The sequence below is a fragment of the Panthera leo genome, chromosome A3 (assembly GCF_018350215.1).
Source record: "Panthera leo isolate Ple1 chromosome A3, P.leo_Ple1_pat1.1, whole genome shotgun sequence".
NCBI classification, from domain to species: Eukaryota; Metazoa; Chordata; class Mammalia; order Carnivora; family Felidae; genus Panthera; species Panthera leo.
In genome coordinates, this window is record NC_056681.1 from 120,759,487 (window position 1) to 120,778,589 (window position 19,103).

Sequence of the window (19,103 nt, forward strand, 5' to 3'; positions counted from 1 at the left end):
GTCCAACAAGTCTGCCTCTGACTGGCTGAGTTCCAAAGCCTGAGACAGTCTCTGATGAGTCAAGGCCAGTTTAAAACCAGTTGTGGGTTTACCTGTGACCCGAGCTAAAGGATAATCCTTTTCCCAGGACAGCAGGGACTTGAATTCTCCCTGGGATGAACTGTGGCTACTGCCATTTCCCCATGTCTACATGTGTCAGGGTTCTTTTCAGATTTAGGACAGAGGAGCCTGCAGGAGGTGAGTCAGACTTCTACAAAACCCCAGAGGACATTCAATGTCCATGCTCCTCACAACTCCAGTCACCTGTGTTGACCTGGGACTGCAGCTCTGCCTCTTAAGAAATGAAGTTCTCTCCTGACTGAAACGTGAGCCTAATTTTCTGAAGGATGAGGGAGGAGGGTGTGCCCTTAGACTCCTTGCGTCCCCTGGAGAAGGACTGAGCAGATAGGAGAGATGCCCAGCAAGCCACCACCGACCCCCTCCCCCACCCCCCAGTGCTCTTCAGAATCAGGACTCTGCGGCACGCCAACAGGATAACCACTCTCTGAAAGGGACCGAAACCCTGAGCAATTTGACTGACATGACAGAGTCTGAGTGGGGTGTGTGTTCTGGCGATCGGACCGGTGCTTTGGCACTAGACGGCTTAGACTTGGAATCGAGACCACCACCACTTTCAGCCGTGCAGCTGACATTGAACAAGTTACTCAACCCCTCTCCAAGCTTCACGTAAGGGGAGATCAAGCTGTAACTTTGCTGTGAAAACTTTTACATGAATATAAATACCTCACACAGTTCCAGGGCTCCTGGGTGGCTCAGTCAGTTAAGCTTCCAACTCTTGATTTCAGCTCAGGTCGTGTTCTCACGGTGCGTGAGTTCAAGCCCCCCATCGGGCTCTTTGCTGACAGTATGGAGCCTGCTTAGGATTCTCACTCCCTGTCTCCCTCTGCCCTTCCTCCACTAGTACTCTCTCTCTCTCAAAATAAATAACTAAACTTAAAATTTTTTTTTTTAATATATAAAAATATCTCACACAGTTCCTAGTTCACAACAGCTCAATAAACAGTAACTATTATTGTTTGTTACTGCTTGCAACATCTCACACTTCTGGAGAGAGAAAACCCGTTGGCAGCATTTTAACTGTTGGCACACAAATGAGGAAGTAAAACTCAGCGAAGCTTTATTACCATGGCCTCCTTACAGATGGCACTGTTCCCGGCAGCCATGCCTGAACCCCAGCTGCAGGGAGGCCGGGTGCCGCCCCAGGACTTTTGCCATCATCACTCTTCTTAACACGGGCTGTGACCCCCACCTACACTGGCCTTCCCCAGGCACCCAGGGTTGTGGTCTGTGCTGTCTGGCACCTCGAACCTGTGAACAGAAGGGAAGTGCTCAGTGTAGGGCAGGGAAGAGGGGCTGACTGGGGCAGAGAAGAAGGCCCCAGTGGATCCCACCCAACACTCCACCCTCCTGCCTGAGCTGAGACCTTCCAGGCAGCCCTCTCCTCACCTCTCCCCTACTCTCTTTGGTTTCTGCAACTCTCAGCCAAGGCTTCCCATGTCTTTGGACTCCACACAGTACTGACCTCTCCATGGTAGGGCGGAGGTGACTAGCTGTCCACAGAACACCTGCTGTCCCTGCCATTGTGCTCAGAGCAGCAGAGGCTACTTCTCCCAGCACCCTCCCCCTGCAGTTAGGGACAGCCATGTCCTCCCCAGTGGAACATGTGAGACCTGGCCCACCTACACTTCATGCCCAGGGAGAACTCCTCCATGACCTCTTCCCTTTTCAGGTTCCCCAGGGCAAGCTTGGAAGCCAGGCACTGAAGATGACAAAGGTTCCATCAGCCAAACTCATGAAAGAGGGACAGCCTGACACCCTGCTGACCTAACCTGTTCTGGTACATGAAGGAGAAATAAACTTCTATTGTGTGTAAACCAGATTCCATTGTTTGGCTCTCCTGGTGATAGCAGTGAGGCTACCCTTCCAGAAGGGCAGAGCTGACTACAGTCCCATCCAGATCTGACAGAGGGGCTTGGCTCTCAGTTATTCACAGAGAAAATTGCTGTGGAATGGAAAGTGGAATGGAAACTTCCATTCTCCCATTTAGGAAAATCCATTTCTCTCTTGAGAGACTAGGGAAAACAATGGGATTGGGTGGGACCTGGGTTAACAACCTATCTGACAAGATTTTCACACTCTTTGCGATGGAGGCAGCAGTGGGAAGGTCAGTGAACACACAGATCCGCTGCACTTAAGACACCCACGAACCCTTACAACTCCCAAGCACCCAAAGGCGTTAGGATATGGGATGTGGGAGACGAGAGGATGGAAGGGAAAAGCGAGCAAGAGCTATACATGTGCCAGTCAGATTGTGAGCTCAGGATGAGAAATCTGTGCATGGAAAATGCTTGCATATAAAACAACTTTTATGATTAAATAAATAACTTTTACGTGTGTAAACCATCATTTGGCCTAATTTTTTTTAGTATAAATTTCAGAAGATTCCTACCTACTGTGACTGCACTAAGGAGAACAGATTTTTCTTTTTTCTTTTGTTTTTTTTTTTTTTTTTTTTTTTTTTGGTCTGGTGTGGATGTATAAATGGTAGGAAAATGGCAGAGGAGCAAAAATTCGGGGAAAATTTTCTCTGAAAATTTCTCTGACCAGGATTTCTCTCACCTCGTGAGGACACAATCTGTCCTCCAAAGCAGGTTCCGGGGTCCCACTATGTGCACCTTTTCTGAGTTTCCAAACCCCAGACTCCCTGCCACAGGGCACAGCAGCACCAAGCCCAGAGGCAACCCCACCATTTCCTGTGCATGAAGTAAATCTTCTGCAACCTCCTTTCCACTCCCTTTTTTGCCTCCTGCCTTCTCTACCCTGGGGAACCTGTGTCACAAGGAGGGATGTGTCAACGGCTCAAATTCCAAAATCAATGCCTGTCATCTTGTGCATGTTGCAACTTGTACCATCCCAGCCCTGCTCCCCCAGATCTCTGCTCACCACACAATTCCTCTCTTCCCTTCCATTCTCCTGGCTGAGCTTTGAGGAATGAAATTGCCTTTCAAAAATGGTCTTAGGTCAGTAGTCTCATTCTCTTCATCAGGCAGATATTTATTTTCTGAACAGATAAGTTTCTCAGGACTGCAAAGAAAAACAAAAAAGTATTTCAACTCCATACAAACAATTGTATTATTCAATAATTGCTGCAAATTAAGTTAGCAAACTCATACTTCATGAAAAGGAAGGACTGAGTAGACATCACTTGGTGGCTGTCCATGTATCAGTCTCACCACCCCCCCCAACACACACCCCTGTTGGCACAACCATTAGGTAGGCAGTGAGTCATGTGACCCTTCTCTGGGCGTGGCTGAGGCACCTGGGCCAGAGCCTCAACCCCTAGAGTTGTAAGTGGGATAGGGTGGCTTCCAGGCAGTCTGTCACTGCTCAAACCAGAAACTCAGGCAGGCCTGGGGCATCCATTTTCCAGCACATGCATAAGAAAGCAGAGAAAGTAAGGAAGTAGGTTCACAAAGAAGCTCTGATGAAAGCCACATAGTCCCGAAGAGGAAAGAACATGGCTCTTAGTCCTGTAAGCAGCCTGTTTGTCCTCCTGACTGCTATGGTCTGAATGTGTCCCCCCAAAATTCATATGTTGACACCTAGCCCCCAATGTGATGGTATTAAGATGTGGGGTTTAGGGGAGGTGATTAGGTCATGCAGGCAGAGCCCTCATGAATAAGATTAGTGCGCCTATAAAAGAGACCCTAGAAAACTCCCTCACCCTTCCCAACATGTGAGAACACAACAAGAAGGTGCCATCTAAGAACAAGAAAGTGGGTCCCCACCAGATACTGAATCTGCCACTACCATGATCTTGGACTTTCCAGCCTCCACAACTGTGAGAAATAAATTTCTGTTGTTTATAAGCCCCCCCCCCCCCCCCCCCCCCCAATCTCTGGCATTCTGTTACAGGAGTCAAACGAACTGAGACACTGACCATGGCTTCTGTAACAGACCAGTGATTTCTAACCTACCTAGGTTCCTTCTTCCTTTTTTTTTTAACTTGAGAATTCTGCTTTTCATAATCACACTGTCTCTGACTAACATAGACACCTTGTCTTTAAGTCCTTTTCTTACTTTACTGAGCGGCCATGTGAACACACTTCCAGGTGTGTCCTCCCAGAGGGTTTCCAGCACCGCCCAGAGAAGCCCAGACCTATGGAGGGAAAGCAGCTTTCTCCTTCATTCCTCCATTCATTCCTGCATTCATTCTTGCCTTCCTTCCTTCCTTCCTTCCTTCCTTCCTTTCTTCCTTCATTCAACAAGCATTTACTCATCCTCTACTGCATTCCAGCTAAGTGCTGGGAACACCAGGATAAATAAGACACAGTCCCTGCCCTCAATGGGCTTGCTGGGGTGGGAAAAAGCAGATGGAGGGTGTAATGGTATCACACCATGTGATAATTCCCTCTCTTGCCTGGATCACAATGGCCAGTAATAAAATGGAACAAAGCCATGAAACAACATGGCAGGTCAGGGAGTTATAACTGTGCTGATTTGACCCAGATATTTTTGTAGTTTATTTATACTTCTTTTCCTTAAGGGAAAGGGATATTTTTAGATGAAGCCAGAAAGGCTGGCAAGGCCCAGGGAGCACCTTATGTGCTATGGTAAGTGTCTGGACTTTATTGTAAAAGTTATGGGAAGCTACTGAAGGGTTTTTGACTGGAGAAGTTCCATCACTTCAAAGACATTCCTCCAGCTGCTAGGTGGAGAATTCACTGGAGGATACCAGATTAAAGGGCAGAATACCACTTAAGGAGCTGAGGAGCTACAAAGTGGGGATGAGGAAATAAAGCAAAACAAAGCCTTTGTCTTGCTGGAAGATGGGAAGTTATATAATTATTGAAGTCTAAATTGTTTGTTAAAATGTATAAACAAGCCAAGAAATAAAACATAAAACTTCCAAATCAGAAGGGGAAACAGCAAGTAGCACTGTTCACTCCAGTAAAACTCTGGATGAAAGATAAAAAGGAAATGCTGGAGCACCTGGGTGGCTCAGACGGTTAAACATCTGACTTCAGCTCAGGTCATGATCTCACAGTTCATGGGTTCAAGCCCTATGTCAGGCTCTGCGCTGACAGCTCAGAGTCTGGAGCCTGTTTCAGATTCTGTGTCCATCTCTCTCTGCCCCTCCCCTGCTCACTCACTCTCTCTCTCATAAATAAATAACAATTTATTTAAAAAGGGGAAATGTCAAGAGAGCATGACAGGACTTCCATGTTTTATATAGGATTTAGAACTTTGCACAGGCCAACACTCTTGCTGCAACAACTAGAAAAACAGAATATTTACTGCCCCACCCTAGGAAAAAAATTTTTTTGTAATTTTAAAGTCATTGGAAATTTTCAGAGAGGAGACAGCTCTTTCAGAATGAGCTGGCAATCTCTGGCTATTTTCTCCACTGGGGGAATTTGCCAACCTCAGGTAGCAGGGTACACACACTTCTCCATGGTCTCAGCATTTCTTTTGTGGATTTTTTTCTCCCAGGCCTGGTTGTGATCTTGGCAGGTGGGTAGTTAACCTTGTTCTCAACTCCCTCCTAGTGGCAGGCAAGTCAAGCAGTGCATTGAGATAGGGTCCCAGTAGAGGATAGAGATACTCCAGGCCCTGATTCCAGACAGCCTTCCCCAAAACCTACCTGAAAAAGAAAAATAAAATGCTAGAGCTAGAACTATAAAAATAAAACAACTAAAAATAATTCATTGATAGGTTTAACAAGAGAGTATTAGATACAACTGAAGAGAAATTATTAAAATATCTAGAATCAAATATAAAGTAACAAAAAAGATGGAAAATACACAAAAAAAGTGGTAAGAGACAGTGAGGATGCAGTGAGATAGTGAGAAAATCTAAAATATATTTAACGGGAGTACCAGAAAGAGGAGAGAGAGAATATGGCAGAGGTAATAATCACCAGAACTGATTAAAGACATCAGTTTACAAGTACAAGATGACCTATGGATTCCAAGTAGGAAAGATAAAAAGCAATTCATAAAACTACAGAAAATCAGACAATAAGAAAATTTTAAAAACCTCCAGAGAAAAAGACAATTTTCTTCAAAGGATCAACAGTGAGGCCAGCAGCTGAGTTTTCAACTGAAAGAGTAAAAGACAACGGGATAGGAGGAAGGGGAAGATGGCAGTAGAGTAGAAGGAGGCTAAACTCACCTCATCTCACAAATACAACTAGACAACTATCATATCATCCTAAATACCCCAAAAATTGACCTGAAGACTGGCAGAACTAACTCCACAACTAAAGGCAGAGAAGAGCCACATCAAAGAAAGTAAGAAATGCAGAGACACAGTCTGGGAGAGAAACAGATCATGGCCAGTGGGAAGGGAGCCATGGTAGTGGAAAAGGATGAGAGCCAGACTAACAGGGGAGCCCACAGGGGGAAAATGAATCCCCATAGTAATTGGCTTGGAAAGCAGGAGGGGCCAAATTTCATGAGTTCTTGCAACCAGTGGGACTTAAAGCCTGGAGTTTTAAAGGTCAGTGTTCTTGGCTCTGGAAAATCTCAGAGGACATCAGGAATGCTCTTGGAGAGAAGGCAGGGCAAACAACTTGCAGATATACAGCATGGAAACAACAACCTCAAGAGCACCTGGGGCACACAGTGGGGAGATCAGTTGCTCCTATCAGGGCGTGTCCCAGAGAAGCAGCATTCACAGAGAGACTCCTCCAGGAACCAAGGAATTGGCAGGTGCCATTTCCCTCCCCTACCCTTCAGCAAAAGCACAGATATACCTGTGGGACCCAGCACAGCACAAATACTCCCTACCTAACTTGCTTACACCAACCCCTGTCACACCCCATGCTTCAGTGGAACTGCCCTTTCTAAAGTCATGCTTGCCTCAGTCCCAGTGCAGCAGAAGATGGGCCCAAATCTCTGCCCAAACCACATTTCCTGACCTGGGAGTTTTGCAGAGCCTCAGTTCCAGGGGCGGTGGTGACAGAGCTCATTTAACAAGCAGACAGGGCACACCTAGTTAAAACACATCACATTAAGACCAGAGACCAAGCACTGCCCACAACAGGCAAAGAGAGACTATGGAGACAACTGGCCTGAAGGATAAAGCAGGCAGAACAAAACAGCAGAGCACAGACACCATACACTGGAGACACCCCTGGAACTGCTAGGCCCTAGTACACAGGAGACATGGCATGGCAGGGCACTATAAGATCTCTTCTTCATAAAACCATTAACCTCAAGAACAAGAGGCATAGCTGACTTTCCCAACACACAGAAACAGGCAGACTTAGACAAAATGAGAAGACAGAGGACTTTGTCCCAAATGAAAGAACAGGACAAGGCCATGGCCAGAGATCTAAATGGAACAGATATAAGTAATATGGCCGATGGAGAATTTAAAGTAATGGTCATAAGGATACACACTGGAAGAGAAAACAATGGAGGATATCAGACCATTAACACAGAGATAAGAATAACATAGCAGAAATAAAGGGTTCAGTAAACAAAATGAAACACACACTCGATGGAATGAACAGCAGGCTGGAAGAAGCAGAAGAATGAATTAATGACCCGGAAGACAGAGTAATGAAGAGAATCAAGTTGAAAAGAGAGAAAAAAGAATTATGCAAAATGAGAATAGACTTAGGGAACTCAGTGATTCAATCAAATGTAATAACACTCATATAATAGGAGTCCCACAAGAAGAAGAGAGAGAGAAATGGAGGCATAAAATTTATTTGAAGAAATAATAGCTGAAAATTTACTTAATCTGGGGAAGGAAACATCTAATCCAGGAGGCACAGAGAAACCCCCCGACAAAATCAACAAAACATATCCAAGACATTGTAATTAAGGTGGCAAAATATAGTAATAAAAAAAAATTAAATGCAGTAATCCAAAAAAGATAGTTACATACAAAGGAAACCCCATAAGGCTATCAGTGGATTTTTCAGCAGAAACTTTCCAAACCATAAAGGAGTGGCATGATATATTTAAAGTGCTGACTGGGAAAAACCTGCAGCCAAGAATATTCTATCTAGCAAGACTAGGACAGGTAAAGAGTTTCCCAGACAAACAAAAACTAAAGGAGTTCATGGCCACTGAACCAGCCCAGCAAGAAATATTAAAGGGGACTCTGAGTGGAAAGACCAAAAGTGACAGTATGAAGGCAGGAAACATAAAACCAGTAAACATGAATATTTCTGTAAAACTCAGTCAAGGAGTTCACAAAATAAAAGGATGTCAAATATGACACCATATACCTAAAATATGGGGAGGAGACAAACTATTCCAAAAATAGATAAGGAAAGAAAACTTACAAATTCGTTCTATGAGACCACCATTACCCTGATATCAAAACAAGATAAAGACACCACCCACCCACCCACACAAGAATGTAGATGCAAAAATCCTCAGCAAAATATTAACAGACCGAATTCAACAGTTCATTGAAAAAATTATTCACTGCAATCAAGTGGAGTTTATTCCTGATATACAGATTGCCAACAGATATGTGAAAATGTTCATCATTTATCATCAGGGAAATGCACATCAAAACTACAATGAGATATCACCTCAGACCTGTCATAATGGCTAAAATCAACAACACAAGAAACAACAGGTATTAGTAGGGATGTGGGGAAAGGAGAACCCTCTTACAGTTCGCATTGTGGAAATGCGAACTGGTGCACCACTGTGGAAAACAGGATGGAGGGTCCCCAAAAAGTTAAAAAGAGAACCACCCTATGATCCAGCAATTGCACTACTGGGTATTTACCCAAAGAATACAAAAACACTAATTCAAAGGGATATGTGCATGCCTATATTTATAGCAGCATTAATTACAATAGCCAAGATATGGAAGCAGCCCAAGTGTCCACTGATAGATGAATAAAGAAGATGTGGTGTATATATACATACATACAATGGAATCATTCAACCATAAAATAGAATGAAATCTTGCCATTCACAACAACATAGATGGACCTAGAGAATATAATGCTAAGTGAAATAAGTCAGAGAGAGAAAAATACCATATGATTTCACTCGTGGTGGAATTTAAGGAAAAAAATAAATGAGCAATGGGGGGAAAAAAGAGAGAGAGACAAACCAAGAAATACTCTTTTTTTTTTTTTTTATCAGGAAACTTTTTCTTTTTTTTTTTTTTTTCTTTTCTTTTTTTTTTTAGAGAGAGCACAAGCAGGGAAGAGGGGCACAGGGAGAGAGAATCTTTTTTTTTTTTTTTTTGCATTTTTATTCATCATTTGTTTATGCTATAATACATATTTTATACACTATTCTTAAGATTTGCTAAATGAAACTTGACATTTGACAGAAAATAAAGAAAATATTTTAAAGATCTACGTTTTTGTTTTTTTTAATTTACATCCAAATTAGTTAGCATATAGTGCAACAATGATTTCAGGAGTAGATTCCTTAGTGCCCTTTACCCATTTAGCCCATCCCCCCTCCCACAACCCCTCCAGTAACCCTCTGTTTGTTCTCCAGTTTAAGAGTCTCTTATGTGTTGTCCCCCCTCCCTGTTTTTATATTATTTTTGCTTCCCTTCCCTTATGTTCATCTGCCCTGTGTCTTAGGGTCCTCATATGAGTGAAGTCATATGATTTTTGTCTTTCTCTGACTAATTTCGCTTAGCATAATACCCTCCAGTTCCATCCACGTACATACATATACATACATACATACATACATACATACATACATACCACCTCTTCTTGGGGAGAGAGCATCTTAAGCAGTCTCCATGCTCAGCGTGGAGTTCAACAAGGGGCTCAATCCCACAACCCTGGGATCATGAAATCAAGAACTGGACAAAATCAAGAAACTGAGCCAAAATCAAGAACTGGACTCTCAAATGACTGAACACCCAGGCACCCCCAAACTCTTAACTATAGAGAACTGATGGTTACCAGAGGGTAGGTGGGTTAGGGGATGGGTTAAATAGGTAATGAGGATTAAGAAGTGCACTTGTTGTGATGAGCACTGGGTGATTAAAATAGTTATTAAAAAATAAACTAAAATGTCTGTGGGAAAAAAATCTTTAAAGTAGTTATGAGAGGAAAAAGAAAAATAAATAAATTTGCTATTAGTAATACTCACTGGGAAATTTGGTCAGTGTACTGGGACCAGTTTTTAAAAGTGGGCTGTTATCCTACAGGTGTGGATGGATTTTTTTATCAAGCTCCTGTATGCTGATCAAAACTATCTTCTGGGGAGGGGCACCTGGGTGGCTCTGTCAGTTAAGCATCTAACTCTTGATTTGGGCTCCTGTCATGATCTCTTGGTTCATGAGATCCAGCCCTGCATTAGGCTCTGAGCTAACAGCGCAGAGCCTGCTTGAGATTCTCTCTCTTCTCTCTCTCTCTGCCCCTCTGCCCATTTTCTATCTCTCTCAAAATAAATAAATAAATTTAAAATAAAATAAAACTATCTTCTGTCTAGAATAAAAAAATACAAGGGTGCCTGGGTGGCTCAGTGGGTTAAGTGTCAGACTTTGGCTCAGGTCATAATCTCACAGTTCATGGGTTCGAGCCCCATGAACCCACTGGGCTCTGTGCTGACAGTTCAGAGCCTGGAGCTTGCTTCGGACTCTGTGTCTCCATCTCTCTCTGCCCCTCCCCTGCTTGCGTGCGCTCTCTCTCTCTCCAAAATAAATAAACATTTTTTAAAATACAGTGGGATATGTGTTAAAGAAAAATAATTGCTGGGGTGCCTGGGTGGCTCAATCAGCTAAGCGTCCCATTTCAGCTCAGGTCATGATCTCATGGTTCATGAGTTCAAGCCCCACATCAGGCTCTCTGCTGTCAGCAGAGATCCTGCTTTGGATCTTCTGTCTCCCCTCTCTCTCTTTCTCTGCCCCTACCTTGCTCATTCTCTACCTCTCTCTCAAAATAAATAAATACTTAAAAAAAGAAAGAAAGAAAGAAAAAGAATTGCCAACCTAATATTCTTAATCCTGTGAAAACATCCTCTAAGGATAAAGGTAAAATCTGGAAAAGGCTATAGCTATACTGTGCGATTCTAACCACATGACATTCTGTAAAAGGCAAACAATGGAGATGGTAAAAGGATCCATTCATTTAGTGCACCCTTACCTGCATTTACTAGGTGTTTTGTTTCTCACAGATCTCGCAGAGGCTTTATGCCACTCTTAGAATAACATCATGTAGAGTAAAAGTGAAATGGGGCAATGTGACATAAAGCCTGGCCTTCTCTAGGTCTTTACATTCTTTTAAGGTATATCGTTTTCCTATAGGAAGATAAAAAAAAAATCTAAATCAACAGTCTTAATGTCAACTTAGTCACTCTTCTGGTAGGAAATCACCGGACAATTATAAGTCTCTAAAAATAAGGCCCAATGATCACAAAATACCTGTCTTATTTTGAAAAACAGCTCTCTTCTCTTCATCCATCTCTTGCCATCTTCTAAACAGGGAATCACAAAACAAAGGCAACATAACCTACAAGAAAATAATTTCGAGGATCCAAGTGCTTTGTATTAAGCTCTCTAAGTCTGTCTGAAGCATTCGAGTATGACCTTACTGTACACCAAAGATTAATGACCCATGAATAATGTCGACCCATGAATAATGTCAACCCATAGAGCAGGGAAAGGGTAAAGGTTATCTGTCTCACATTAGGACATTTCATTGAGTCATAAGTGGCTGACTGGAAGGAGGGCCTCCCGATAGAAGTAGCACACTCCATCAAGACTTCTACTGCATCAGTGCACCAGTCAATAAATATGTGCTGACACCACTGGGTGCCACCTCCCAGTGAGTTCCTATCCTCAAGAACCTCTCTGTCTAGAACAGAAAATCATATACAGTGACAATCTAGTCATGAGAGGTATCAGAAGAGGATGCTTTAGGAGCGCAAGGCAGTGAGTGGCCTGGGAGTAAGAGTGCTCCTGGGAGAGCTGACAACCAGTCTTTAAGGGTCTGTGAGAACAGGAGGGCAGGTAAACCTCAGTGTGGGTGAGTGTCGAGAAGCTGGGGTACAGAGGTTGTGGAGAGAGGTGGTTTTCTCCTCCCCATTCCTAACTTTAGGCTTTAGACTAGAAACCATTTTCCCCTTCTTTATTTTCCCCCATACACCTGGCCCAATGCTGGTCCCCAAAGTATGTATGAGGTAAACAATTACTGGATAAGCAAGGCAGCAAAATGACTAACCAACACCATATTAGCGAGTCTCTCAGAGCCAAAGGAACCTTCTTATCTTCATAACAGTGATCTGCCTTGGTTTTCCGAGAGAAGCAAAACCAACAACTTCTTTCTTCAGAGCCACACACATATTTTTAAATAACTTATGATACCTGGTGGGTACTTTTCCTACACAGGAGTAAAAAACCTGAATCTACATCTCAAAATTTTAACTCCTATATTGACAAGTTTAAAACGTGAACACTCGTTACAGGCCCAACTACTAGTTCTCTGGGCAGCCTTTTCTGCATCCCTCCTTCCACCTTTCACAGAAAGGAGCTCTGCCTCTCAGGCCATTGCTCCCTGTACTAATTCTGTGACACTTGTCACACCCATGTCTTGCTGCCCATGTCTTCCTTTCCAGTTTGCTAAATGTGAATGGAAGAATGAATGAGCAGAAACATTATCACACACACATGTAATTTTCCCAGTAGGTAAAATTACTTTGGGTTCCTAATCTAAAACTCAGAGGAAATGCTTTTATGGACTTTCTTTAATGAATACAGGATAACTAGAAGACTTCTAAAATGACTAGGTTTTCCCCAACCCCAGAGCTTCTAAGAGTGAATGAATGAATGAATGAATGAATAATGAAACTTACTTACCTTTCCATAATTTGGGTCCTTTTTTTGTCATATAAAAAGGGTTGTATACTTCAGGATCATAAAGATTTCCAAATACAATTTCCTTTAGAAAAAAAAATACACCTAAGAGCAAATCACTGTATACAATGTGTTTTGCAAGATTCAAAAAAGCCAAATGCTTTATTCTGTTTTTATAGAAAATCATAGATTCAAAGGGTTAGAAGAAACTTCAGAAGTAATTTAGACTGCAGAGACAGCTCACCACCTTCTGGGGGTAGTAATCATCAAGTTTAGTCTGAAGTCATCAACTAGCCTTAGTCTGAGAACTTTCTGCTCTGCCAGCCAAGTACTCTTTTGGTCATTCTAACCACCAGTCTGTCCTTAGACTGAGTTGAAATCTGCCTTGGCACTGGAGACACTAATACTCTACCTCAAAACAACACAAAATTTATCTACCCATCACCCACCCATCAGTCTTTTAAATGTTTCAAGTTTTCATCCCCCTTCCTGTCATTTCTTCCTCTGACTAAATAACCCATATTTCTTCCCACTTTTCCTCCCAGGAGATGTTGTCAAGCTTCCACCCTCTTCTAAAGGTTCTGCAACTGCTGAAGATCCCCTCTACAGTGTGAATCAGGAGTGACAAGATAGCAACAGGGTGGACTTTGATGCTTCCCACTCCAAGCACTGCCTCCCTCAATACAGCCTAAGAGCCCAGATGTTTTCTTAGAAGTCCGCTCCCATAGTCAACTCACATTGAATTTACTGTCATTTAAAACCACTCCAGGGGTGTCTGGGTGTCTCAGTTGGTTAAGCATCTGACCTTGGTTCAGGTCATGATCTCACAGTTTGTGAGTTTGAGTCCCATGTTGGACTCTGTGCTGACAGCTAGGGCCTGGAGCCTGTTTCAGATTCTCTATCTCCCTCCTTCTGCCCTTCCCCTGCTCGCACTCTCTCTTTCTCTCTCTCTCTCTCTCTCAAAATAAACATTAAAAAATAATTTTTTTTTAACCACTCAGACTTCAACACATGCCTTTTCTAAGGCATGGCTTCCCCATCCTGTACTTGTACAATCACATTTCTGAGCAGAACTGTAAGCCTGTGCACTTTGGTTTCAAAGACACCTGGATTTGACACTGATCTCTGCCTCTTAGAGTGCTTAGAAAGAAGTATTTAATGTTCATATCCAGAAATTTTGCTCACCAAATCAATACTCTAACTTTCCAGGCAAACTATGCTAGATCTCCAGTAAGTACCTGGGAACTTAGGCAGACCTAAATTCCAAAAGAGGGTCCTGACCTCAAGGTTAAAACAGAAAAATTTCTAAAAGCATCAGCAAAATTTTATTCTTTTATAAAGCCAAATTGAGGAACAGTATGTAGAAAGCTATGGTCCCTACACCTAATGGTTGACTGACTGAATAGCATGGAATCCCTTTCTCCCTTGCTCTCTTCCTACTTGAAAGATTAGAATGCCTTACGCTCTCTTTCCTGGCCCTGCTTCTAGCTAGGACTTGCAATGTGGCCCATTTATGGCAAAGAGGATCTAAGGGGAAATCTGCTAGGAGCTTCTGGGGACTCTTTACTTCCAGATCAAAGGATTAGGTATAAGATAAAGGTACCCTGGCACCACTCCTTACCCCTTCTTCCTGTCTTGAGCACAGACCTAACACCTGAAGCTGTAAGTAACCAAATGTGCTTACAAATGTAAGAATGAGGAGGAAAAAACAAAAATATTAAGGATAGCAGAAAAGAATTATAGGAAAAAAACCTGGGTGATAAATGACATTGCTACACTGCCAAAACCCACAGTTAGACCACCTACCCATCAATTTCTTGTTAAGTGAACAATAAATGTCCTTATGATTTAAGCTACTGCTATTCTCTTTACATTTACTTAAAAGCATTCCTGATAAATCTAGTTCCAAATCAATACTTTTATTCCTTCCTTCTGAAACTCCAGGTTTAAAAATGTAGTAAGCTGTATTACAATTCTGTGAATTCATCTTAAATACAAAAATAATGTCAGGTCTGTTTGCATAATAACCAGTGAAAATGTTGGCCCAACTCTTTAAAGTATACTTTATTAAGAAAACAAAGAACTCTCAGTACCATTTTATTTGTGCACTTTAAAAGACATTCAAGATTCTCTTGTTTCATTTTCTCCAACCCTCCATATGAAATTACTTTTTCTGCAATTCTCTGAACAGGCTCTGCAACATTTTCAATCCATTTTTTATGTAACACCTCTCCTCTTCTTTCCTTAAAAGTATCCAGATGCTGAAAATACATATCCAGTCTTTAATGAAATGATACAAACAAGGAAAACAAATTATTAAGGTTTCCATTTATTGTCATTTGAATAAGGGGGAGAAACACTTGTTCCCACTTTTAAACTCTCAACACATTTGGGTTGCAAGGTCCTAGCATAAGATAATCAAAGAACATAATAAAGTTCAGGAGGGGAACCTGAGAGCATAGAGCAGGAAGAACCCATGAAATGTTCTAAAGCAGAAGTGTGCCTGGAGATTAAACTACATTCAAACCACTTCTAACTCATGAAACTCCTTTTTTTTTTTTTTTTTTTTTAAGGATTTCAAAGCATTCCTGTCACCCACTGCATGTCTCTAGCCTTCATCATCAAAGTCTGTGACAAAACTGGTAGAGTAGAAAGAGCGCTAGACTTAATACCAACCAGCACCTCTGTCTGAATCTATAGGAGGGTAATCCCACCTACCTTTTTTTTTAATGTTTATTATTGAGAGAGAGAGAGACAGAGCACGAGCAGGGGGAGGGGCAGGGAGAGAGGGAGACACAGGATCAGAAGCAGGCTCCAGCCTCTGCACTGTCAGCACAGAGCCTGACACAAGCCTCGAACTCCCCATGAGATTATGGCCTAAGCCCAAGTCGGCGCTCAACCAACTGAGCCACCCAGGCGTCCCCCGCTCTTTTTATTTTTTTGAGAGAGACAGAGCAAGTGGGGGGCGGGGGGCAGAGAGAGAAGAGACAGAGAATCCCAAGCAGGCTCCACACTGCCAGGCTCAAATATGACCGGATCATGACCTGAGTCGAAACCAAGAGTCACATGCTTAACCCATTGAGCCACCCAGGCACCCCCCACCTACCTCTTTTTGATGCTTAGCTGAAAATATACGTGAACTTCCTTTGTAAATTAGAACACAAACATTAAAGTACCACTGTAACACCAAATTTCAATCTCATTAAAATGAAAACTCCTTTAACTTTATTAATTTCATAGTAACTCTGAGTACAATTGGACATTACCCTTAAATACTATTTCTGGTGGTTTTATATATCCCCTTTTCGATGTGGGAACATATGAGAAATAGGTTTTAGTCAGAAAGAATTTCCATTCAGTACCAGAACAAAGAGGGGGAGCTCTTAGAACGATCTCTCAGATCCTTTACGGGCAGATCTAGGAATCCAGACCTCTCAGTGACCCTGCAAGGAGGTGGCACAATTTCAGATCTATGTTGTATAAGCAGATCAACCAGAGGAGGTTCATTCTCTCAGCAAAATGAATCTCTGTGACACAGTGACATCCTCTTAGCCATGTTGCTCTGCACCACTCTTGCTTACCTGGAACATACTTAGAATCCAGGCTGTAGCCAACTCTTACCTTGGCAATGTAATTTTCTCTAAATAATATTGCATGTACACCTTCATCAATGTCTTCTCTAGCTAACACCTAAAATTACAGAACTGAATGTCAGGATGTAAATCCTAAAGAAACAAAACAGAATGACAAAATTCATTGTATTTTACCAATACTTTTACTGTAAATCTACTGCTTATACCTCAAAGAATATTTTGTAACATTTTTATTAAGGAAAATTTTAATTTAAATTTTAGTTAATTTGCATTCAGTGCAATATTGGTTTCATGAGTAGAATTCAGGGATTCATCTCTTACATACAATACCCAGTGCTCATCACAAGTGCACTCCTTAGTACGCATTACCCATCTAGCCCGTCTCCCACCCACCTCCCTCCATCAGCCCAGTTTGTTCTCTATCACTCAAAGTCTCTTGTGGTTTGTTTCCCTCTCTTCTCTCCCCCTCCCCATATGTTCATCTGTTTTGGTTTCTTAAATTCCACATATGAGTGCGATCATATGGCATTTGTCTTTCTCTGATTTATTCTGCTTAGCATAATACACTCTAGCTCCATCCATGTCATTGCAAATGGCAAGATTTCATTCTTTTTGATAGCTGAGTAATATTCCAGTGTGTATATATACCACATCTTCTTTATCCATTCATCAGTCAATGGGCATTTGGACTCTCTCCATAGTTTGGCTATTGTTGACAAATGCTGCTATAAACATCAGGGTGCATGTATCCTTCAAATCTGTATTTTTGTGTCCTTTCAGTAAATACCTAATAGTGCAATTGCTGGATGGTGGGTGATGTTCTATTTTTAGTTTCTTGAGCAATCTCTGCACTGCTCTCCAGAGTGGCTGAACCAGTTTGCATTCCCGCCATCAGTGCCAGAGGGTTCCCCTTTGTCTGCATCCTCACCAACAGCTGTTGTTTCTTGTGTTATTAAGAGAAATTTTCAAACGATTTTCTGTGAACCCAAGTTCAATATTTATCACCTTAGGGTTTTTCATCTGGATCACTATGAACTGATCGTCCAACTTTTATGCCTATAGGGCTAAGAAGGAACAAATGGAAAGACAATAAAAATCCAGTATCTGGAAGAAATATGCTATTACCTAGAACTAGTGTAAAATAATACAGGTTCTTAAAACTATGTTTTTCAATCTCTGGCTCTTCTTTCAGTTCTTTCAAGTGAATGCATCAAAACAAACTAGACCCCAAACTCAGATAACAAATCTGTGAATAAAAGAAATCTCAAAAAGGAGAGTTGCATTGTTACCCATATATTTAACAGCAACACATGAAATCTAAAATAATATTCAGACAGCTCTTCAGGTCTTCAAAATAAAACTATCTTATTGATGTAAGCAGAATTTTGCTTTGACTCCTTAGACTCATTTTAAGACGGCAATTGAAAAACCATGTAAAACAATTAAGTGTTTTCCCCTGATACTATACACTTAGAACAAATCAATCTATTTATTTGGAGAAGTAGAAACATCTACTTGGACAAACATCGTGGAAAATCACATTTTTTTTAACCCATCCTATTATCAGCATATAATATTGATCATGTGTCTGATTTTCAAACTACTTTTTGTTTGTTTAAGGAAATAAACATTTTTGGCTTCCATAGCTCCGAGCTTTCTTTGTGATTTTGCCAGAAAACATAAGGAAGATGTTAATGACTTTTGGCAGTACTTTTGAAACCCACAGCTTTTCATGCCCACGCACTCGCACAGACACAAATGTTTAAAGGTCTCACCACTTTTACTGCTACCACTGCAAAAGGAGCAAAATAAAGGACTACTCCAAGAGCTTTTCTTTACAGTGAGGCAAATTATAGGATCATGTAAAATAATGACACTTTCTTTATGAGGAAATCATTGCTTTACCAGACCCTTAAGTAGCAGAATCAACTGGCGAGCCCAGACCTGGCTTCTCCGCTGGCAGAGCTCCCAGACTGCAGCCTGTACCCACCCACCGTACCGCCCTGTGGGTGTCCTGAACCTCTAGTGAGCGACAGCAGGGGCACTCGAACCACTCTTGGTCAAATTTGGTCCCGGATCATTCCCATTCAGTGAATTCTTAACAGTGCCTTGCTTCTGCCAGGCATTGTTCTAATTCTAGGGAATCCAACCGTGACTAAGACAAAATACTTCTCAAGGGATTTATGTCCCATCACCAAAATAACGTCCCCAAATGCCACATTACTTTACCTCCATTAAAGCAACTGACTCGAGCTCTGGCCATTCTTTTAATTTTTCTGGCCTGAAATGTTCACCACAGGTAGACACTTTCTTGGAAGCCATAGATAATAGGATCCCTGAGGGGAGAGAATAAATTGAAGAGACTTAGTAAGGCAGAAAGCAGTTTGAATCCTGGCTCTGCCACGTGGTAAAGTCCCTAAGTAAAACAAACTAAAACAAAATCCTGGCACCCCCCAAGACTCAGTTTCAAAAGGGGTAATTACGCTTCCCCCACATATTGCTGTGGGGTCACCCACCCAGCCTGGGGCTCCACGGTGGACGGCGTGGGCTCCCCAAGATGCAGGACAGAGACTCCAGAACCCCCAAGCCCCTCCCCAGCCAGCTAACCCACCACCAGACGGAGTATTGCAAGACGGAAAAGGG

General features: G+C 42.1%; 1 protein-coding gene across 1 annotated transcript; it reads right to left on the reverse strand.

Moving 5' to 3' along the window:
• Positions 1 to 962: 962 nt before the first annotated feature.
• FAM228A (family with sequence similarity 228 member A) lies at positions 963 to 18,814 on the reverse strand. The gene is given in 7 exon segments (XM_042930343.1): positions 963 to 3,075; positions 8,703 to 8,736; positions 11,159 to 11,215; positions 11,217 to 11,313; positions 11,437 to 11,524; positions 16,489 to 16,557; positions 18,690 to 18,814. Coding segments are annotated over 7 exon segments (594 nt in total). The 5' UTR covers positions 18,783 to 18,814; the 3' UTR covers positions 963 to 2,919.
• Between the last annotated feature and the right edge of the window lie 289 nt (positions 18,815 to 19,103).